This window comes from Glycine max, chromosome 2 (assembly GCF_000004515.6).
Source record: "Glycine max cultivar Williams 82 chromosome 2, Glycine_max_v4.0, whole genome shotgun sequence".
NCBI classification, from domain to species: domain Eukaryota; kingdom Viridiplantae; phylum Streptophyta; class Magnoliopsida; order Fabales; family Fabaceae; genus Glycine; species Glycine max.
In genome coordinates, this window is record NC_016089.4 from 5,924,182 (window position 1) to 5,948,183 (window position 24,002).

The 24,002-nt window shown below is 29.7% G+C and overlaps 4 protein-coding genes across 5 annotated transcripts; 3 read left to right on the forward strand and 1 right to left on the reverse strand.

The window, feature by feature from the left end:
• Positions 1-787: 787 nt before the first annotated feature.
• On the reverse strand, positions 788-2,137 carry LOC100778266 (spermidine hydroxycinnamoyl transferase). The gene is made up of 2 exons (XM_026126949.1): positions 1,858-2,137; positions 788-1,356 (listed from the first exon to the last, which is right to left on the reverse strand). The coding sequence occupies exons 1-2, from the start codon at positions 2,135-2,137 to the stop codon at positions 788-790; spliced, it is 849 nt and encodes a 282-aa protein (XP_025982734.1).
• Positions 2,138-3,451: 1,314 nt separating this feature from the next.
• Positions 3,452-4,442, forward strand: LOC106797809 (40S ribosomal protein S27-2). Its single transcript, XM_014772896.3, has 4 exons — positions 3,452-3,540; positions 3,731-3,832; positions 3,918-3,946; positions 4,051-4,442. Exons 1-4 carry the CDS (start codon positions 3,538-3,540, stop codon positions 4,175-4,177), a joined length of 261 nt encoding a protein of 86 aa, XP_014628382.1. The 5' UTR covers positions 3,452-3,537; the 3' UTR covers positions 4,178-4,442.
• Positions 4,443-6,395: 1,953 nt separating this feature from the next.
• LOC100499804 (uncharacterized) lies at positions 6,396-7,566 on the forward strand. 2 transcript variants are annotated; one of them, XM_014762913.3, is made up of 4 exons: positions 6,396-6,531; positions 6,858-6,959; positions 7,079-7,107; positions 7,206-7,566. In XM_014762913.3, exons 1-4 carry the CDS (start codon positions 6,529-6,531, stop codon positions 7,330-7,332), a joined length of 261 nt encoding a protein of 86 aa, XP_014618399.1. In that variant the 5' UTR covers positions 6,396-6,528; the 3' UTR covers positions 7,333-7,566.
• Positions 7,567-12,534: 4,968 nt separating this feature from the next.
• Positions 12,535-16,745, forward strand: LOC100814614 (nudix hydrolase 12, mitochondrial). Its single transcript, XM_041011286.1, has 6 exons — positions 12,535-12,857; positions 12,997-13,071; positions 14,984-15,098; positions 15,197-15,280; positions 16,033-16,182; positions 16,333-16,745. The coding sequence occupies exons 2-6, from the start codon at positions 13,001-13,003 to the stop codon at positions 16,606-16,608; spliced, it is 696 nt and encodes a 231-aa protein (XP_040867220.1). The 5' UTR covers positions 12,535-12,857; positions 12,997-13,000; the 3' UTR covers positions 16,609-16,745.
• Positions 16,746-24,002: the final 7,257 nt, after the last annotated feature.

Here is a 24,002-nt window from a genome sequence, read left to right on the forward strand (position 1 = left end):
AATATTTCTCTATAAAAAAATACTAGCATCTTGGTTCTACACAGACACAGAGAGAAAATACAACAAAATTTTGGTAAACCACCACATTGAAATCAGAAGCAACATCTCACTCCTTGTGAAGGTTTTGATGATCAAGGAATTGTAAATATGAGGAATGATATATCACCTTAACAATAGTCCCTTTAATCACGGTGTTCAGCTCCTATCTCCCCCTGATAGGCAGCTATATATAAATGCCTCGGTGTTATTCTCTTCACCTTTAGATCTTTGCTTGCATTAATCCTTCCCAATCAGTTCAGGAATCTTCATTGTCAGATAGTCAAGAATGGACACAAAGTACACAACACCACCTTTTCTTTTGCCATTTTCCAAATAAAATGTAAAAGAAGGAAATGATCATGATTACAGTAGAATTCCAAGAATGCAGGACTTGAAAGATCCTAGCAAGGGATGTTGAAGTTAAGGCTGATCGAAGAAACAGATCAGGTTCTGTAGTGGGAGACACTAATTCCTGTTTGAGCATGGATCCAAAGAACTAGAGAAGCAATATTTGAATAAGATATCCGCAAAAAATATTATGAATTCAAATTGAATTTTTGGGTCAGAGATGCTCCAATTAATGACTCAATGATAATACTCTTTATTTATAGATATAAGTAGGTTGACGCAGTTAATTAATTGGAGTTGGTTACCGAGGAGTTAGCCTGTGTTTATATGGCAGTTTGAATTCCTTCCAAAATTACTTTTAATTCAAAAGTACTAATAAACACTAATAAATTACTTTTGTTTAGTTTTTGTAATACTGACCGACACATCGCCATATATGAGCTGAAATGGTCTCGTATATACTATAAGCTCGACCTTCGTTGCCCTCATTGGCTTTCTTCTTCAGCTTGTCGACCATTTGTCTTGTTAGTTTCAACATTGCAAGTGTTGTTTCCTTGTTACCCTCCTCAGTGGTGTCAGCGTGACCTAGCACAAGTGGCAATAGCTTGAATTCTTTGTGGTCAAAACATGGTTTCGTGTCCGAACTTAGAACCACTTTGCTCAGAAGTGGCATGTCGTGTTCCTCTAAGGTGCCTCCTCGAGCCAGCGTTGCCCATGAGTTGATGAAGTGAGTATCGGAAATTCCATCAACAATGACATTGGAAATGGCAATGCCAACACAGAAGCCACCGCTGCTGGAAAATCTTGTTAATTGCACCAGAAGCAATGGCGAATTCTCAATGGGTTCGGTGTAGTCAACTTTGGGAATAAGGTCTTTGATGGTGTCGTTGGGTTCAAAGTCACCGTAGTCATCAAGTGCTCTTATGGATTCAGCTTCCAACAATAGCACGCCCTTTGCATTACACTCCACTTCCCATACTCTTACATCAAACACTTTATCATTTTTCTATCTTATTACTTCCTCTTTCTATTTTTTTCTTATTTCCATCCCAATCCATCATTACTCAAAAATAAAACCTAAAAGGCAATCATAAAGAGTAAAAGATACTCATTAAAATAGATTCCAATGTTTTTGTTGTTGTTGTTGGTATTAATAGATTCCAAATTTTAAATACACGTTTTATACTCTCTGGCCAACTTTTATTTTATCTCTCTCTATTAATTACTGACAATATCTTTTTTATTCATGGTTTCTCACGTATAACAATTTTTTTTAGATACTCATATGTCGATTAGTTAATTGAAGTCACATACCAATAAGTGTCGAAGGATAATTGACCTAATAACATTAAACTTATTGTAAGAAATAAAGAAGAAAAAACTAATCTTCAAAAACTTTAAATAATTACTCACTCTAAACTACATTTCATAAGATTAAATATTATTCATACATCACAAGTCACCTTTAACCTTTTGTCAAGCGTAGCCGGCCAGTTAGTGGGTAATAGTGAACTAAGATCTTGGCAAGAGAGTCTCTCATTGTGTCAACCATGTTGGGAATGGGGATAATTTTGTTGGGACAATTTGGCTTGTAGACGTAGATGGTAAGTGAATGAGTGGGAGCATTGATTTGCTCACTCTCAGGTAACAAATTTGGTGTAGCCTCGCTGGGAATCACTGTGTAAGAAGATAAAATGCTTACCATGTGTTGTTCCACAATAGTGTCACTCCTGCTAGCTAGTCCATCCATCCACCCTATATAATAGCATCACTGGGTTATAATTATACAGTATTAAATAATGCCATCACATTTTTTTTTGAGTTGTTATCACTCGTTGAAGGAAAAATGGTGTTTAAAACACAAACATCAGCATAAAAAATAATCTAGTTTACATCTAAATTATATTAAAACAGATAACAGATGTGATTTATCTATATATATAAATTAATAAATGAGATTTATTAATATTTATCTAATAAATATTATTACACTTATATTAATTTATTTGAATTATTGATGTCTTATTTATAATAATTTTATGATAAAAAATAATTTAAATTAAAGTTAAAAAAGAATTTATTTCTCGTTATCATAATCTTCATTATGATAATGAGTATTTAATTTTAATCATGAACATTATCAAAATTATTTAATCAAATAGAGAAATATGACAATAAAAATAAAATAATATTTTATTATTAAAATTAGAATTGATTACATGATGATGTGAATCATGAACATACAAATTTATTTCCAACAATTAGCATTAAAATAATGTTATTATTTCATTGTTGTGTATTATACATGTATATTACAATCACAAAACATTATGCAAATTATATAATTAATAATAATCGAGATAAGTGATAGTGACTTGTATTGTTCAATCAAGTGGTTTAAGATTTGAGTCCTAATTAATCTTTAAATATGAAATCCTGATTAGTCACTGCTTAGAGAGACCATTTAAACTTGATAATCTTATAACAAATTTTATATTTATATTTTTAATTTAATATTTTATTAAAGGATCATTTTTTCCTTAATCTTCGTTATTCAATTCCTAATTTTCTAAATATGAATGGTAGCCTTCGGGAATCCCTAACATTGCACAAGTTACTAGTTGGTTCTTTAAAGTTTAATAAAAAAAAATATAACAAGTGTTGAAAATAATAAAGAAGTCAAAAGTTACCTTAAAATTGACAGGATCTGGCTTCTCTAAAACAAGTAATACCGGTCCCTCAAAAAAAAAAAAAAACAGAATCAATTAAACTGAAACTGTATATTTTATTTTATCCTTTAAAATAAGAGAGCCAGATCCATCCTAAAGATTTAACTTTATTGTTTTTCGAATTAAGAAAATTAATTAAAATATTTTTTTATTAGAAATATGTTTCTTTATTTAACAATGAAATAATAATGAGATTGTTTTTCTTTTACTTTGTTTAGTTTTAATTGTTTTTTTTTTGTTGAAATTCACTTTTTGGTCAAAAGAAGAAAAAAAACGTGATTAGGCCCACTTGGGCCGGCCCAGATAATAACAGGTTTATATTTATAATCTTGCTCATTCTTCCACTCAACTCTTTCCTTGTGCTGCTGCAAAAGCTACGCTTAAGCCTTTTTACTGAGGTTTTCAGCGGCTTTTTGTCACAATGGTGAGTTTTATTTCTCGCATTAGATCTGAAATCGTTTCTTCAATCTTCTTTTTTAATTTTTATATTTTTAGATCATTGTTCTCTGTTACTATAGTGTTACTATAGTTTATAAGATTTATCAATGGAGTACCATTTACATGCCTATGGTTTTCTGAATGAAGATCGTTTTTCTGCTTTGTGTGTGAAATAGGTGCTTCAAAACGATATTGATTTGCTGAATCCTCCTGCTGAATTGGAGAAGAGAAAGCACAAGCTTAAGCGTCTTGTTCAATCACCAAATTCGTTCTTCATGGTATAAAAACGTTCTTCTAATTGTTATTATTTGAAATAGAAGTTCTTATTTGAAGCATTTCGTATGTTTTAATTATTTGTTGTAGGATGTCAAGTGCCAGGGCTGCTTCAACATGTAAGTAGGATCTTTCTTTTTATTTGTTTTAATGTGATTATAATGATAATTTATGTAAGTGACGTTAATTTGGTTATGTGCCTTTTTTTTTAATTTGGATGCAGAACAACTGTGTTTAGCCACTCCCAGACAGTTGTAGTATGTGGTAACTGCCAGACTGTGTTGTGCCAACCAACGGGTGGACGGGCGAGGTTAACCGAAGGGTGCTCTTTTAGGAAGAAGGGAGATTGAATGGTGTAGTATAGTAGTAACCAGACTTTTTCTTTGTCCATGATTGAAGAGTTTTGGTTGTTAGGTTTTTGATATGGAATCAATTTTAGTTATGAAATCAATTTTAGTTATGACATATAAAATTTTGTTAAATTGTGAGACTGTATCTCCCAATCTTGAGTTTCTCTTTAGTGAAGATGATGATGTGGTTTTGTTGGATAATGGATATTTATTTTTGCAACAATTTTCTTCACTGGAGTGGATATGGGCTACTTTTGTTGTTGTTGATGTATGTGTGAATGCATTCCACAAAATATGTTGTCATTCTACATTCTTCTTAATTCTGTTCTGTGTCTGCAATCTTTTAGTCATAGTCTTGGCAGGCAGCAATTGTAATTGGGAACTGTGGTGTATTAGGGATGTGTTGGTTTTTGATAGAAAATTTTCTGCTTGTTATGTAGATCCTATGTGCCTATTATTAAACGCATGCAGTTACTGAGTATTAGTTTTCTTTGTTTCAGTGACAGTTTATTTTTGTGTCTTTTCATTCTGTTTGAATGAAATTTCCTGAGTAGTTTTGAGCATTGGTTGGGTTAACTCCTTGGACTCCTTCAATAATGATTTCATTGGTTTTCTCTTGCTTTTGTAACCATAGTGGATTTGCTTTTTAAGGCTCCTAAGGCCGGGCTCTTCCTTCCTTGGCCATATTCATGCTTTAGTTTTAGCAGTTTATAAACAAGGGATTTTCCCTACATCATTACACAGTTGCTCTAAATTTCTAACCAAGAGGGCTTAAGTGTAGTTGAGATGGTGAGGGTGAATGGTTATGTTTTAGAAGAAACAGAAACCTGGTACTGTAGTTTGATTTATGGTTATTGTGTTGTTCTAAACTTGTAAGCTATGGTTGTAAATTTGAACTGTCTGTATTTGATAATTGTTTAGGTGCTTTTGGTTAAGACAACACGTGAATATTTGTTAAGCGATTATCAAAAGCCAAGCTCCTTGTGTATATTTGTTATAACAAACCAATATAAATTATAAAGAAATGTAAATTATAAAATATTTCTAAATTCCATTGCCTGTGATTTCTTGCAATTACCACCAAATGTGGGTTGGACTGTAATTTTGATATAGTTATCTTCTCTATCACCGGTTAAAATTCCTTGTTAAATCTACATGTCATATAGTTTACTTTACTAATGCCAATTAATATTTAATGTTTCATTGGTTATTTTGTAAGAATACGAATAGATCAAAATGGAAGGGGATGGACCCAACTATATCCCATTTGATTGTTTACTTCAATTATTCTCCCACAATTTGGGATGCAAGGGGTGGAATAAAATTTTTAAGATGAAAAATTTCTTATTTTAACCTGTTATAAAATCATAACTTTTTTTTAGTATGTAAGAATTAAAGACAGTATAAGAGGATTTACAAAAACTTGTATATCATGTTTAACTGTGTTAGACCTACTAGACAAACATAACTCTATTGAAACTAAGGAGAATTGTTAAACAATCACTAGAGTGCCAAACTCTATTTATTAGTATATGGAATCCAATTTGTGAGTCTCCTAAAGTAGTAAAATGTGATTTTATAAATAATGAGAATATAATACTGCATACGTTCAACGTCAAAGTAATCAAATTCAAGATAATTCCTACGATCTTTTTCTCTATCCTTATTTCAAATTTAGTTTTGATGCTAATATTTTAGACAGCTCAAAATAAATTTAAATGTTCATACTCGATTGACTCAATGCAAACACCTCTACCAATTTCAGATGTAAGAGAAAGGAATTTTTTGGCTATTTATAAAGAAAGCGTGGGAAAATATCTATTGAGATAGTAGAGAGACTGGTAGCTTCATTTTTCAAGTTAGAAATAGTTTAAAATCTTCAATTTGATGCAATATATTAGGATATAAATTTTTAATTAAATTAAGTTTAAAAAATAATTAATATTTATTTTAAATGGAATAAACGATAAAAAAAATGAGATACTTAATGCATAAGATTAAAATAAGTAATGTAACTTTTAAAAGAACTTGTATTCAAGACGATGATCAAAGTTTATAAAATTGGAATAATTTTTTATTATAAACATTTTTTGAAGAATGAAAACAATGTAACTTTATATATTTTTTGTTGAAATCTATTTATTGGCCCAAAAGACCACCAAACCTCGTCGTCTGCTCTGGGCCGGCCCAGATAACAAATTTACTAAACCCCCCCTCCCCTTTTTTTTTGTGACAAGAGCTTTATAAACCTACTAATTCTCGTCTTCATCTCCTTCCTCGCCGCTTTGTGCTGCTGTTGCAAAACTTAGGGTTGGGCCTTTTTTTGAGGTTTTCAGCGCTTCTTTCTCACAATGGTGGCTTTCATCTCTCTCTCTCTCTCTCTCTCTCTCTCTCTCTCTCTCTCTCTCTCCCTCTCTCTTAATTCTCGTATTAGATCTGAAATTGTTTCTCCAATCTTTCACTCACTATTTCTATGCTTCTAGTCCTGTGTGCAATTTTCCACCTATAAATGACCAAAAATACGATAGAGAGAAGTATCGTAGTTTTTTTTTATATCAATTTTAGTTTTTGAGACGACCGTTCTCTGTTACTATAGTTTAGAAGATTGAACGATGGGATATCATTTATGTGACTAAGGTTTTCTGAATGAAATTCGGTTTTTTTTTTTGTGGGAGTGTAGGTTCTTCAGAATGATATTGATTTGCTGAATCCTCCAGCTGAGTTGGAGAAGAGAAAGCACAAACTCAAGCGTCTTGTTCAGTCACCAAACTCTTTCTTCATGGTATGAAATCTTATTATTTGAAATAGAAAATCATATCAGTGCACTACTATTGATATCAATTTTTTTTATAATAAAAATCCTATTTGAAGCTTTTCTTAAGTTTTGATTATTTGTTGCAGGATGTTAAGTGCCAGGGATGCTTCAACATGTAAGTAGATTTCCTTCTTATAAAAATTTGATTATAATTATGATGATTTTTTAATCAGTGATGTGAATTTGGTTGGGTAATTTTTAATTTGAATGCAGAACAACTGTGTTTAGCCACTCTCAAACTGTTGTGGTGTGCGGAAACTGCCAGACTGTTTTGTGCCAACCAACAGGGGGACGGGCGAGGTTAACCGAAGGTTGCTCATTTAGGAAGAAGGGAGATTGAATGGTTTGTTAACCAGACTTTTCTTTGTCAATGATTTGACATTTTCGGTTGTTAGGTTTTTGAGATGGAATCAATTTCAGTTATGGTATATTAATTTTGTTAAATTGTAAGACAATATCTCTCAGCCTTCCACAAGGCATAGTAGCCAATGTTGAATTTCTCTTTATTGAAGTGGATGTGGTTTTGTTGGATATTTAATTTTACTGAAATCGATATGGTTTAGTTTGATGGTTATTTTTACAGTACATGTTTCTGTATGCTCAGATGATGTGTTAGTGTTAATAATGTACACGTGAATTGTGATAGCAGCAATATACATTCCACAAAATAGGCCATAACTCTACGTGCTTTGTGGTATTGTTCGCTATCAGTTTTGCTATCATCTTGGCTAACAGCAATTGTTATTGGGAATTGTTTGTTTGGTGTGTTAGGATGCCTTTCTTTTCCCAAGAAACTTTCTGCTTGTTGTGTAGATCCTGTGCCTATTGATTCTATGCAACATTTAAGTAGTTGCAGAATATTAGTTTTCTTTGTTTCAGTCTCTGTCTGTTATTGGTATCCTTTCATTCAGTTGGAATATAATTTCCTTACTGGTTGGTTGGACTCCTTGGATTTCTTTAGTATTGATTGCCTTTGGATTTTTCATGTTTTTGTTAACTTTTTTGCTTTTTAGTGCGCCTTAGGCCGAGCGCTTCTCTCTTTAGTGAGGGGTGGCGTGGTATTCCACGAGAGAGGGTATTCTTTGTGGCGCACTCTTTTTAAGGTGCGTAGGCGCAAATCAATTCAATAAAGGGTTCCTTGGCTGCTTTCCTGCTTTAGTTTTAGCAGTTTAAGCGAGAGGGTTTTCCCTACATCATTGCAAATTTCTGTCCACAAGGCTTGTTGCTTAGGTGGTGGTGAGGGTGATTGGGTTGTTCAGATTCAGGTCATTAATGTTTGGGTTATGCACTTAAATCACTTTTTAAAGAAATAGACGGATCCCAATTGTTTGATCTTATGTTTTTCTGTTTTGTTTCAAAATTGTTTTTTGTTAACTGTTTAGGTGTTTTGTTTTCTAATCAGAATATGGCTCAAGAGTCAAGACACCAAATATGTTTTTATCAATTGCATTTTAGAATAAATGCATTTTACTAAGAGCAGGTGGTAGTTCGCTATTTGGTCTTAGGTGAGGTTCAACCACTAAACATTAAAAATGTTTCAAAATCATGTTATCTACGAATTCATGTAATTGCCACAGAATATGGGTTGGAGTAAAACAGAAATTTGGAACGGAAATGAGTGATGTGCCAAAATTACTTAAGTATATACTATCTTTTGTATTGGTTGTACGAGTTTTAGTTAAAAAATACCGCAATGGAATTACTAATGAGTATGGGGTTTTCAGAATTGTAACCTTAAGATATAAGCTAATATTGTGTGGTATAGTATTGAATGCATTAAATTTGAGATTTGGATGAATTAAGCTATTGAGAATTGTGACTCGAAAATTTTAGGAGTATTTTCATTTCATTGTTTAAGTGGTAATTTTTGACACGGAAATCTTTTAAATATTGTCTTTCACCAGTGTAGACAAAAAATATACGAGACTCGGAAACTCAGCCAGTGTCAATTTGACCATTTAAATGCACTTTTTTTTGTTGTTACATTTAAATGCACATTGCCACATTAATCATAAGACATTTTCTTTTGGAAAAATGAAAAAGTTTTTACCTTTTATTCCTTCTGGGATGTCATATTTAGTGCGATAGTTGGTTCTGAAATAGTATGTGTTAAGATTTAGGCTAAACCAGTATTAGAGGAGCAGAGCTGTGGTTTTTACAAGGAGAAGAAAGCTATCGAATATTTTTTCTGCCATTTTTATTTTAAATAAATTTCGTGTATATTATTACTCTTGAGAATCTATTCAATTCTGAGTATTACGCAGTTCACTACGGTTTTCCATTTTCTTGTTCAAACTTATAGTTAATTATATACCGACATACTGTATCGATTACATTTTCTAGTGGAAAAAATAAGAATTTGCACGGGAATGTTTGTTCAATTGAAAAATTTTAAATTATTCAAGACCAAATGCGATTTTTAAATAGTAAGTTATACACTTTAAAAAACACTACAAATAAATTTTAGTCCATGGTCTTAAAAAAGTTAAAATCTGATACATGAGTAAAATTCTAGCTTGAGGTTTCGATTGGAATTGTATGTTTAAAAGAGTTTAAGTCAGGTTCTTGTCTCATGTACCTCCTTGATCATTCTCCTGTGATTTAAAAAAAAAAAACAAAAAGTTGTCAAGTCATTTCTCTAACTTAGTCTCAAATCAAATTAAAATGTTAAATGAGATGTTTAAATTATTTGGGGATTCAAAATAATGTTTGATGCACGAGTCGCTTAAAAATTAAGGAATCTAGTTGAGTTGATAGACATAATACAATTCTAAACACTTAGGTTGATTTGGGTTTAACTTGGAAGAGTCCACAATTTTAAACTTTTAGACCTATCAAGCCTTGTTATGGAGCAATTTTCACGTTTACCCGAAAAAATGTTCCAAGATTTTGTAGTCTTTCTATAACTTAGACAATTTTATATGAAATAAAAGTTAACTATTGTAGGATTGGAAGTAGAACTTTTAAGTTGCTGATTGGAGTTCCTTGTGAAGAAGCTTCTCCGTTGTAAAGGAAAATGTAAGAGTAAGTATCTATGAAGATACTCCCACTCTTATGGTCAGGAAGTGGTTTGCATGCCTGCCTGCAAAAAGGCTGAAACTGTGTCCGCGTTCTCTTTTACTTTTCTTTGTTGGTTGCTAGACATAAACCAAATAATTGTGAAATATTTATTAATTTTATTGATAAGTAATCTATGTCTTAGAATGTGACTGATTACTTTTAATAATATCTCTATTTTTATCTTCATTTTTTCTATCTATAAGTGATAAATCAATCTTATTTAAGAAGATCAAACTCTATTCCAATCAGACTAATGATTTCTTGAAAAATATTTTTTCCAAAAACATTATCTTCGTATAGGCGAATCAATTATGCCAGTTGAATTTAAATAAACAAAGAGCGAGCACATGCATGGATGGGTGTTTTGAACCACCACAACCACTGTTAACGCAGAACCTCAACTTCCAAGTTTCTTCCCCAACTTAATTTCGCAAATCTGACCATATCATATCCTATAATGGTCAAACACTGAAGGCATATAAATAGTCAACTACTTGATTCTCATCACTTGAGTCCCATAATTTATTACCACATTAAATACAGAACATGTAATGTATGTCCATAGCATGCTATCAAAGCTATTAATTTATGCACGTATGAACAAGAAAATAGAAACAATGTAGTCTGATCATGAACAAGAAATTAAAAAATAAACAATGTCGGCATGCACGTCGACTATGCTGTTAAATCATAATGTCATTATCACATTTATTATGTGAGGTTTATTATATTTGCCTCATCCCAACCTTCACTGTTCTTGTAGTTGTTGTTCAGTTCATAATCATAGAATATGATAAAACCCCAAAAAACGAAACAATAAATCAAATTTCTATAAATTAATTGAATATTCAAATATAAAAATTCAGAAGATAAAATACTAATTCTAAATTTTAACAATTAGGTTAAGAGAGTTTTAGCGTTAGAGAAAATAAAATAAAATAAAATAAAAATATTAATCTACAATACATGTATAATTATATTTAATGTCAACTTTATTTGCCAAACGGCCCAAACACATGTATTAGGTAACACTTTCTGTGGAAGAAGATACGTCAGTCCTTCCCTCATCTTCTATTGATTATTTTTAGGTTTAATTATCAGTTTGATTCCTAGATTATTTTAAATGATTTAGAGGAGATTTTTCAAAAAAATATTGAATGGGATGTAGGGGAAGGGTTCTGAGGATTACAAATCAACACAATCTTTGGGTTTTTTTTTTTTCAGATTTGGAAAGCAGTAGTAAATTACAACTCTATTGTACCGCAATTGTTGTAATGGTCTTTGAAGCCTTAATGCTTTCGGCTGCCAAATTGACCCATTTACTTTTTTTCTTCTTCTTAAATTTATACTACTTTTAAAAGAAAGAAAAATGGCAGTCCAAATAAGTTCAATAGTATTTGAGCCAAGAATTTACACGTTTAGCTTGAATTGTTTGACCTAAATCAAATTTATTCATTTTTTTTGGTCATTAATTTTATAATCCAATTCGGCCTGATTTGGTAGGTCATTAAGCCTACTTGATAACTTTACTTATGATCCATAAAAAATTATATTGGAATAACAAAAATTCTCTCAAATTCATGTCAATGGCATTTCTTTTGTCTCCTATAAAAGCCACTAAATACATCTTTTATATTCTAAATTGTCCAATCTAAAATGTAGAATTACATCCTAGTTGGACTTTCCAAAATATAAAAGAAGTATTGTTGATTTTTATGGGGGTAAAGGAAGCTTTAGCCTCATGTCAAAAGAGGGCAATTAACGCAAAAGCAGCATTGGGTTGCTTGATGGCTTCAACTTGATACGCACCGATCCATTCTCTCTGGATGTAAAACCATAAATTGACTCAACCAAAAAATATACTAGCTAGCTCATGATGAACATGTTCAAATACGCTGAACTGACCGAATTTACAGTAGCCCTAATAGAAACCTGTGGATCTCACAATTACCATTTCTTGTTTTATCAAAACTTGCCCTTTCTTTGAAGGAACGAAAAACTTCTTTACAGTAGGCAGGACCATATTTAAGGAAGAAAATCAGAAGGGTTTCTAACATTAATCACGATCACCCCATTCAATTTGTGCACATCCATTTAAACTATGCATAAAAATATATGGCATTCATAAATTATGTTATTTTAAACACCTTAAATTAAATATCTATCATAAAATTTTCAAATTTAAAAATAAAGCATGGATATATATTTTAAACATTTTACAACACAATGCAATTGAATATTGAAAAAAAAGAAACCTTAATAAGAAAGTTGATGACAAGGATTTGGCCATAAAGAAATCCAATTACACAATTATTATTATTTATTCTAACAAAGATATGAAAGCAATGATATCATATCACAAATATGAAAACATTTAGTCTAATCAAAAGTCAACGCAAAAAAATCAACCGTAACGCTCTGAATTTGGAAGACTGGAAATTTGGTTACTATATAAACAAATGCAACTTCAGGAAAGTCTATGCCCTCTCTGAAAAGCTGTCTTCGTCTTTCTTTCTGTTTTTTTTTCCTTCGTTTTTTTCTTCTAAACATACAATAGAAGATTCCAAATCTTTGATGAAATGAAACCATTAGCATGATCGAGTTTCCATGCAAAACATACACTCAGAACCTTCGTTCAGGCAATTATTTAACCCAAAGCAATATGTATCTTTGACATCATCACCATTTCTTCTTGTGGTAATTTCTCTCTTGTCACATATTCAGAAGCTGTTTTTTTTTTTTGGCTCTTTTGCCTAGGAAAGTTTCTCGCTGTGGCATTAAAACCAAGGAAAAACGTTACCTCGGGTATGTATGTTTGCACATGGTTGTGTATTATATATGATACATGCATCCACTGCACTCTTCAAAATTAATGTTTTATTTTGTGACATTCCTCTATATATCTTGGTCTTGATTGTTACTCTTCTTTTCTGTGTTGTTCTAGAATCATGTCGTGTGTGGCAGCACGTACTGGGCGACAACGACAGCGTTATGAAGACAACATGCGACTCGTTTCTGGGTAAGTCTTTCTGTCTGATGCCATGCCTTCTTAGTTCTTAGTTTTCAGTTTCTCTGCCACAATATCATGTCTATGTCCAATTTTTGACACTTATGGTATGTGATCATGATAAATAACTATTTATGGTCTCGGCAAATGTTTACTAATAGTACTCAAGTTCTTCAATTTACTACATAAAAGATTTAATTAATAAAATTCATTTACGTGTTATATAGAGCTTGATTGAAACTGACATAGGATGCATGGTCTCATGATTTCTCTTGATCATATGTCCTAAAAGACATTACAATTTTTCATAAGTAAACCCTTTGAGTTTTAACATTGTAAAGATTTTTTTACAAGTTTGTGCCTATTTGATTTCACATCGATCGAATCCATAATCATGTTGAAATATTGGTTTACGTGATTTTAAGTAAATTTTCATATGTTTAATTTTAGGTTAAAGAATTAATTATAGGTCTAAACTTGATTGAATCCAAGCAATATTAACTTGTGTTAAATAAAAAAATTATACTAATTTTTACTACAAAGTTATTTTTATATCAAAAACATGAAAACATAAATTATACTACTTCAAAACCAATTAAGTAAATTATACTAACACTTCTAAAGTTTTTTCATATTATCAATTTTGTCCACACTTGTTCAAACACAAACTTTATTTTTATCTAATTATCACATATGATAAATTTATTTATTTTTATAATAATTACCTTAAAATCAATAACCACCATAAGTTCTCAATGTAAAAATTTCACACTCTTACAATTTATAAAAATTATTAACTCATTTTAAATTTAGTTCGTTCTTATAACTTTTTTAGCCATTTATTTATCAAAATAATATGGTTAAACATGTTTTAAATCCTTAGATTATATTGCAAAATATATATTAGGAATGAATAATTTTTAATAAAAATTAGAATAAAAATCATCATATATTCAGAAAAAAATTCAGTTCTTAATTATTCAATGTGGTTTCAGTTTATCTTCTCTGTTACTTCGTATTTTCCCCTCCCTTTTCTGAGCAAGTTAATGAAATCGAAATCAAGAACATATATATATATATATATATATATATATATATATATATATATATATATATATATTAATGAATTATGATGAAAGGAGAAGGGCAACTTAAAAAAATGGTGTTATTATATAAATTTTCTTATCTTGTGGATCGACATTAAAATATTTAACTGTATTTTATAGTGGGCCTTATCATTCAGTTTGACCCGAACATATATAAAATCAATTTTGGCAGTTATATAAAATGATAAAATTAGAATAATGTCTGCTATTTGTAGATTCTCATTTTACTCATTCAAGATAACATGTAAGAAGAAAAATGTGTATAATTTAATTGAGCGATGTTTAGTCATGGTAAGTTTCTCTGTACAATTTAGTTGTGTTGCAAGATTTAATTTGTTATTGACTTATTGCACAAATACATTTTCCATGCTTGTTTTAATATTTCTTTTTGGTTAATTTTTTAGTCACGAATTTGATTGAAAAATAGCATAAGAGCACAACTTTAGTACCTTCTAGTATAGGGATTTATGCAAGAGTAGCCTAAAGGAAACCTTTTGTTGAAAAGGCTCTCAAAACAGTGATTTTTAAAGGACTAAAAATCTAAGCTACAAGAGACCCCAAACAGGGTTAATCTCTGTTCAAAGAAAAGATGAATCATATACTGGTGACACTAGATGAGTATTCAGATAGAGCTCACAACAGTTCTATTTGGAAGTATCAACTTTCAAATAGAAATAGATTTTTAACATAAGTAATTGAAGCCCTTTCAAGCATATATAATTTGCTAGGAAAGCGGTGATGACTAATATTTGATGAGACCTGCAACAGAATCTTGTTAACAATTATAATTAAAATTTCTTATTGATCCATTGTAACAGATGCATTCCCTATAGATGGAAAAAGGGAAAAGCAGATCAAATGGGAGATACAGAGGAGATAATAGAAGTACTTATGATTTCTTCACCAAAACGTGATGACCTTTTGTTTCCAAAGGTACTTGATGTAGTATTGTCTGAACCAACTCACTTCATCAGCATGAATTTGTAGTTTGTATTGTATTGCAAAGCATCATCATTTTGTTCTCTTTCCAGGGTGGATGGGAGGATGATGAGACTGTCACAGAAGCTGCTTGCCGTGAAGCTCTAGAGGAAGCTGGAGTCAAAGGGATTATAAGGGTAGGCTATGATGTTCATCATTGAATGTTCAACCAATTCGATGAGTTTAATAATCATGAACTGACAATGTTCACATTGTCAACCAATTGTAAATCATCATCCCCTTATTTCATAGTTATAGATTGATGTACATTATTTCATAGTCCATAATCATGATATTATTCAAGCACTTTTGGAAAAACATGTCAATAAACCTCCCCTTATATGTGAGGTCCCATTATTAATTTTTCTATATGCATTTGAATAACTTCAATTTTGAAATGATAACCATATACGATTGATAGTGTTAACAAATTCTCAAAATATACCATTCTGGTGGCAAACTCTTTGAAGTGGTTTGACATGAGAAATTCCATTGTGTATGGGAAAAAAGTTGGAATTTAGTCTTGAATTGGACTCAATAGAAACTCCATTATGATAGAAATTAATGTACACCAAGTTTATTCCCCTAAATGGCTAAATCTACCCTTTTTCCTGTTCAGCAAAAATATGGTAAAGTCAACAAAGCGAAACCTGCTGCAATGCCAAAAAACATTACCTGTTGATATAACTGAGTGAAATTTGTGATAACAACATATTACCACTATCTCATTTTATCATGTCACTAAAAAATAATTGAGAAAAATTGGAGATGATTCTTCCATTTTCCCATCCTGTTGTGATTAAGACAATGCTATTTCTTATTCATATGATCTATATGGTATCAAATTTGAGAAATCTTCACTAGCTAAATGGTGGACATTAATTTTCAGGAAATTCCCTTGGGAAGATGGGAGTTCAGAAGCAAAAGCAGTAATGATTCATGTAGCCAGGAAGGATGGTGTAGAGGGTACATGTTTGCCTTGGAGGTGACTGAAGAACTTGAGACTTGGCCAGAGCAGAAAGACCATAATCGCCAATGGGTATGTGTTCTGAATAAATTCTTAGAAGAATTACATTAATCACAAATTCACGACATTATAGAAGTACCAAGTACAAGATATAAATATGTACAATGCAACATGTACTTGAATGTTGGAATTTTACATGAACATGATATTTTTTCTTCTTAGGTAAACATAAAAGAGGCATTCAGACTAAGCCGATATGACTGGATGTGCAAGGCATTGGAGGTGTTTTTAAGAGTTATGGCAGAGGACAGAACACTAAAGAATGAGGAAAATAATGTTGAGTCTGCTTCAATTTCAGTGCCAGATGGGTCAGAAAATCAAAATATGTCATCCAAATACTATAAAAGAACCTCTACTACAAAACACCATGGTATGCCATCAAGAACCAATATCCTGGCCCATGCTTCCCAGGAGATAGCTATGTATTTTGGTTATTGACACTACTCTTGCAGTGTGCTTCTTTATGTGGCACAGTAACTTCTTCCATTTTGGAAAAAAAAATGTAATGACACTGTCACCGTTAGTTTGCTTGAACACTTGCAAACTTAATTTAAGGTAATTTTAATTTTGTAAAAGTGAGTTTTGGCTAAAAATTGATCTTGAAGTAAACTGATTTATGTTAAAAGTAGGCTTGTAATAAATTTTGGCATAAACTTTTTAATCCAGCACAAAAGTTACAATTTTTTAGTTTTTATTCGGTGGTATTTTTAAGGATACAACTACTTTTGGTTGTTTTTAACCAAATGATAGGAAAAACTGCAAGTATACGATTGTTATCAAGTGGGCATAATAAGGTGATTTGGTAATGGGAGAAGAGACAAAAGGATTGAATTGATAATGAAATCATAAATTTAAATCTCATGTAACATACTAATTGTTAACATTTGTGAATAAAAAATATAATTATTGTCAAGTAATATAATAGTATCATGTTTAAAGGGACCGTGTTTTGTAATTATCAATTGACCACAATTTAATTAGATAACAGGAGAGAGAATAACAAAAATCAAGAGCAAAGAGTAAGAATGCAAGAATCAAAATTGGGAGACATCAATATAAAGAAAGATTTGAAGGTAAACTAACCTAAGAAAACATCTATTCACTTTTAAAACAGATTAGGTTCATTTCGCAGTCTAATAAGAGATTTTCTTATTTGTGTGATATGTAGATATATATTGTAAGCTTTGACAACCAGAATTAATCTAGAATGAACAATATATGTGACGACGATCAACTACAATTTTTTTTATAACTTATTGTGTATAAAAAGTGATTAAAAATGAAGAAAAAAAGAAGAGAGAATCAGATCAGAGGTTTCTAAGTTCTAACATATTACGTTTTACATTCTGAACTGGTAAAAGGACCGTCTATTTATTTTTATTGGATACATCAATACACAAGTTGCAAGCAGAGAGGTCAATGTCATAAGACATATGGCATGATAACCTTTCATAAAAGCAATAAATATTATATAGTTAAGAATGATGTTCATAAGAGGAAATATCATTCCCATAGGATTCACATATTCCGGTAAACACCTGGAAGAATAGTGACTAGTGAGAGCCATGCTTGGTCGCATGTTTTGTTATAATAATTTATTTAATTTAATTATATACTACATAGGAGGGTCCCCTCCCTCGAGATGATCACTTAATTAAGTTGAGCACATCAAAATTAACTGTTTCAACCTTTATCAATTATATCATCACTTAAATAAATATCTCTCTATTTCATGTTTTACTGTTGCTGATTTGATAGAAGCAAATTATTAATAATTTATATTTCAAGTATCAATCAAATGGGTTTCTTTGTTGAACAATAAAATGGTACCCACCACTACCCACTATAGCCGCACATGAAGAAAAAGCAACTCCACGAGCATAGATTCATGTTCTAAGAGATGTGTGTCTCCCCAGAAAACAAAACCGTGAGCATTCCCTCTTAGTATGTAACCACTCAAGGACAAAAGAGAATGAATAGGATTGTCCATATTGTGTTATACTTAGGTTCCAAGGAAGAATATTATATATGACTACACCTCGATATATTAAGCTCTATTCATCACTTTAATTTGTTTACATTAATCTATGAATTGAAGTATCGAACACAATATTGTTTTTTTTTTCTTGTGCAATTACCTCACTATGTGTTCTTATACCTTCGTAATTGAAAAAAAAAAATAGCTAGCCACGGTATTTAGTGCTTAGTGAGTCTAATATTGTATAATAGAAAAGTTATCTAAGTATAGTATATAACTCAAACCTTTTTAGTTTGCACATTGTATTAATATAAAATAACAATAAGTAGTGTATGCCTGAAAAAAAAAAGAGAATAAATAGTGTATGACTTGACAATTTAAAGAATTTTTGCATAATTATCTATTACAAACTGTTAAATATTTATAACTTACAAGTTGTATGAATTGATTGTAAAAAATGTAAAATTATATCGTGAAACAAGCACTCTTATAAATATAACTTTCCTTTAAGTTTAAACAAACTAGCACATAAGTTACATTTTTTGGGAATTCTAATCCACATTCTTGAATTTTAAGACATATATAAAACCAAAAAGGAGATTGTATCTTTAAAAACTAGTATTAATTCAAAATTATGATGACCAAAAATATTAAATATCTCATTCATGCATGTACATTAAAACTGGTGTAATATGTAATTTTAAAATATATAAATATATGAATAATTTGATAAACTTTTTTACGGTCATTCAAATTTGATATAAATTATAAAGGTAATATATAATTATAAGTTAACAGTTTAACAAAAAATCATATCTTATATAAAACTATTGATGATATAATAGTTAGAGTTTTTTATTCACAATTTGAAGAATTTTATGTTTTAGTCATGATTAATTCTCAGCTCACTCATCTCATGATCGATCATTCCGATAAATTAGCATAGTTATCATTGATAATCTATATTTTCTATTTTAGATTAGCGTTGGCTTCGTAAGTCCTGTCAGATAGAGCAACTTTAGACCTGCTTTTTCTTCCACTCTTAACCAGATATAAAGCACATGTTAAATAGAAACAAAAATTATAATACGGAGTAAACATGATTTTCAATAGAAATGTTAAACTCAATCCAATTAATCAGAACCCGCTAAAAGAACACTAACGTGCATGTAATGAAAAGAAATATTAACAGAAAGGCAAATTATCAAAATACTATGCAGTCGTTGTTATTGTCATGGGGACTGCTGTGACAACTTAATAATTTTAATATGGATTAATTGTTTTTTTAGTTTCTACTTTTTTTTTTTAGAATTTTTGTTTTTAGTCTTTAAATTTTGAACTAAAAATATATAAGGACAAAAAAAAAATTAAAGGATTAAAAATAGATAGATAAAATTTAAAGACTAAAATAAAAATTCTGAAAAATTTAAGGATAAAAAGGTAATATATCCTTGTTTTCTGAAATGTTTTTTTAAGCACACCCCTTATATAGGTTTAGTATATTTTTATGTTGACCTAAAGTAATACTATCAATAGTTAACTTTTATGAAAAACTAAAATAAGATATTTATTTTATTAATTAGATCCAATGTAGTTGATAAATGATTAAATTCTTTAAATATTTGGTCAGAATTTCAATTTTTTTATCATGCAAATAAAAAAGATTTTATTGAAAGAAATAAAACTTACTTTAGTGATTTTTCACCTGAAAGGGTAGTTTTAGGAATATTTTGCTTTTAAAAAAAAGTATTTTTAAACTAATATCTTAAAAATGATTGAGTGGCGTTCTTATTTGGTGGATGCGTGACTAAGATGCTTTAGGACACGCAAAACTACAAGCCATTGAAGAAAACAAAAGTTGACCTTGTTGCATTCGGATACCTAAAATAGCGAGTTGAACAGAATCAGACCCAATTAATCCAAATCCCCATGTAAGTATCACTTATTCACTTACCCTTTTTTTCATCAACTTGGTTACGCAAAAAGTAGAATAGATTATCTTAACTTGTCTCCTCTTCAGGCTCTGTAGATTCTTTGACCTATATGTATCTTGGACAAATCAGAATTTCATAGCCATATGCCAGTCACCTTGGATATCCTTTACTTCCTCAGTATCCTAATTCCTACACCTTCTTTGTTTTTCTGTTTTTGTTTTTAGAATAAATTCCTCTAATATTTTGTAAAATTATACAAACTTTTTTTTTAAACATTTATAGCAATCTTCTTTATTGAAAAATATGGTGTAATATTTTTCAAATCATTAATTAAGAAGGGTTAGCGTCAGTGTTAGATGAAAAAAATATAACTGAAAGAAAAAAATATAATTGAAGTGATTAATAAAATTTTCTGATAAACATCAATTATCAATAAAATTGATGGATACTCTCAATTAATAATATGGCAACAACAAAATTTTATCATTTTAAAAAGTATGACAATGTTTTTTTTTATTAATTTTATATTATTAAAGAATGATAAAGATTTGATAATTTTTACTCGTATTGTTTAAATTTAATTTTTTTAATAAAATTATATTGTTTTAAATAAAATTTTTTTTTTAAGAAAAATAGTAAAATTTAATTGAATAAAATCATTGTTTAAAATTATTTTTAAAATTTTAAATTTTGAATTATATTATTTTAAATGTTTAATATTGATACTTCACTAAATAAATTATATTTAATGTATAATGTATTTATTTACTAATAAATATAAGTGCACATGGACAGTGAGATTACATAATTATAATTGTACAATTTATCTAATATTTGGTATTTATGCATATCAAGTTATTATCAAAATATTCAAAAGTTAGATTAATAACATTTAATCTATAAAAAAAGTTATTGAAGATAGTAACTCTACCAAAAGTTATCTTGAACCTTCTTACTCAAGTCTATATTTAACAAAATTAATTTACAATATAAGTTAGTTAAAAACTTAAAAGTTATAATTTAAAGACTACAAAAACTATTGAGAAGATGAACTAATAAGTTTATAATGTAGTTGATTTAATTGAAATCATTTGAGAAGATGAACTAATAAGTTAACTGATTAAGGACATACTTAATTTTTTATTATTTGAATTTATATTTAATAACTTATCATCTTAAAAAGTAAGACAATAATTTTAAAAAATTTATTATAAAAGAATGATAAAGATTTGGTAATTTTACTCATATTGTTTGAAATAAATTGTTTAATAAGATAATATTTTTTTAAATAATAAAAAATTAATTTTAAAGTAATTTATTAATAATATTATTTTAAAATACAAATAATAATTTTATTTTATTTTATCAGCTTTTATTTAGTGACCAAATATTTTAAATAAAAATAAAAAAGGTAAAAATTATTTAGAATAAAATGTTTGACTTTAAACAAAATAATTAAAAAAATAATTTCAAGTTTCATAATAAGAAAGAAAATAAATATCTAGTGTCTAGTTTTTCATAATAAATTAACAACATTTAGATAAAAGAGTTTTTTCATTGAATAAAATGATAAATTTTTTAAATAAATTAGTTAAAAAGATAAAATTGAGAAGAAATAAAATCAATAACTTATAAATTAAATTATTTTTCATAACCTATTTCAATAACTTATACTATAAGCTAAAATGATCTGTCAAATTAATTTTCATTATTTGTGATGTGAAATTTTTTGACATTATCCTTTAGTCACATTTTCGCAAAATATTTCATCGCAAATTCAATCTCCGAACTTGTAAATTCTATTTGTAAAATTCAATCTCTTAATTAGCTTCTTCTTTCTCCTCTTTAACTTCCAGAAAATGTTCCAATTAATCCATGAGCAATATTGCCAGAGATGGACATTTAGTCAAAGTTGCACTACCATGTTTTGCAATTAGTTGTCGCTAATTAAAAATTGGCTAGTCATTGTTTTCCTCAAAAAGGTATGCCTATGTGTCTTTCTCACATGCTCCCCAACATGACTTCCTTTGATTTGGTTTCCGTTCTATTTGTTAACGTAAACGAATAAAATAGGATATGCATGCTATCTCCGAACTTTACAAAGTTATCATAGAAAATATTACCAATAAAATATGAACACTTGAAAAGTTAACTTTGGTGCTAGATAAAAAGAAGGGAAGACTGTGGAACTTATCATTGAGTTTATGACTCAAATTGGTTGCACATGGGTTCACCAATGATATTCTTAAACACCCTATAATTATATATAAATAAAAACGTCATATAAGTTAGAATCCGGTAATAATATAATAATCCGCTTGAAATTCATTAATTAACCTCCTCAGCATTCCATTCCAACTCCTCTAAAAAAACATACCATTCCAATTATAGATCACCGTTAATAACCATATTCTAATTAAATTTTCTTAGGTTAAAGTTATTATATATTCATGAAAAAAAAACCTATGGAAAAATAGAAGTAATTATATATTCACGAATACTTAGTATCTAATTCCGGTGAAATAACTAAGTTCAGTTTTATTTTAAGTACGTGTTTGATTTCACCTTAAAAAGTATAATACTTTTTTCTTTTTATATGTTTAACTTTATATTGGAGAAAAAATCATAATTTATTCTGAGTTCTAAATAATTCTATGTTAAAATAATTTTAAATAACTTTGGGTTAGATAAAAAAAATATATTAAATTTTACTTTTAAGTTGATTTTATGATAAAAATAATCATTATATATATATATATATCACGTCACTTTAAAATTTATTTTAACTCAACTTAATTTTGCATTCAAAATTAACAAAACACGCATGACCAAAAAATGATTTCCATTAAAACAAAAGGTGAGATTTTTTTCTCTCCATTAAATGAAATCATTTGAGCAGGAGGACAAAGAATGTTGCCTATAAACATGCAGCCAAATGTAGGATGAGTAGATATTGATCATAGCCCGCACATAATTACTAATGATAAATCCAAGTAGTTTATTCGAAACGATCTTAGCTTCGATGCACTTCTAATGGGACCTAAAAATCATCAAAAAGGAAACGGAATTCCTCCCACCTGCAATGATAATTAGAAATGTGCAATTGTGCAACTCATGACTTTCTTTTTCTTCCCCTAGTTTGGGCTGATGCGATCATTAACGAGGAAACTTAGAAATAAAATTATATAGCGACTCTAAAAATATATCATATTAGATTGTATGAGGACTTTGGACGGTCTCTAATATGATTAGTTCCTTGTTCATGTACAATCTCATGATTTGATAGAAAGGTCACATGCAGCAACTTTGGACTATCCCAAGGGAGGCTATTCGAGTTATTGGATACAATATATCAAATTAAACTCAACTTTTGCAAAACTCAAAACAGATCAAAAAGCACAACTAATTTAATTGGGGAATAATCATGAAATGGGGTATCTATGAGAACATGCTCATCATGGACCATTTAGATTTCTAATTATATCACCCACTAATTATATAATTCTCATCAATCATGCTCTGGTCTTCCTCCCATCATTTGAAACTCATTTGTAACAGAGTTTTGAAGTATGCCAGGACCCGTAGAGAGTAAGTGATGGAAATTGTTGCCCTTAATTGGTATCCTTTGATCATTACCAACTTATTATTAGTTTATTTTTATCTCTCATTGATTAGATTGCTCAATTGTGACATAATATAACATCAAATCCACCGTAGAAGAGCTTTTAGATGTATGGATAAAGCTTTCAAAGAGAAAAAGAAAAAAGAAAAAATAAAAAAGGGCACGTGCTGGCATGCTGCTTGGCACTTATTCATAACAAAGGAGGGCATAGATGTAAAATACAATATTGTTAGAAGGACAATGAGGGTTTTGGAGAGACAAACCTTATTTAAACCGTGTACTCACTCGTTGATTCCTC

Bases quoted from the DNA above. Each gene is read 5' to 3' on its own strand.
- LOC100778266 (XM_026126949.1), bottom strand. From the start codon at position 2,137: ATGGATGGACTAGCTAGCAGGAGTGACACTATTGTGGAACAACACATG. The intron at 1,357-1,857 runs GTTAAAGGTGAC...GAGTATGGGAAG, and splicing joins CCGGCTACGCTTGACAAAAG to TGGAGTGTAATGCAAAGGGC.
- LOC106797809 (XM_014772896.3), top strand. The intron at 3,833-3,917 runs GTATAAAAACGT...TATTTGTTGTAG, and splicing joins CACCAAATTCGTTCTTCATG to GATGTCAAGTGCCAGGGCTG. The intron at 3,947-4,050 runs GTAAGTAGGATC...ATTTGGATGCAG, and splicing joins TGCCAGGGCTGCTTCAACAT to AACAACTGTGTTTAGCCACT.
- LOC100499804 (XM_014762913.3), top strand. The intron at 6,960-7,078 runs GTATGAAATCTT...TATTTGTTGCAG, and splicing joins CACCAAACTCTTTCTTCATG to GATGTTAAGTGCCAGGGATG. The intron at 7,108-7,205 runs GTAAGTAGATTT...ATTTGAATGCAG, and splicing joins TGCCAGGGATGCTTCAACAT to AACAACTGTGTTTAGCCACT.
- LOC100814614 (XM_041011286.1), top strand. From the start codon at position 13,001: ATGTCGTGTGTGGCAGCACGTACTGGGCGACAACGACAGCGTTATGAA. The intron at 15,099-15,196 runs GTACTTGATGTA...TTCTCTTTCCAG, and splicing joins ATGACCTTTTGTTTCCAAAG to GGTGGATGGGAGGATGATGA. The intron at 16,183-16,332 runs GTATGTGTTCTG...TTTTCTTCTTAG, and splicing joins AAGACCATAATCGCCAATGG to GTAAACATAAAAGAGGCATT.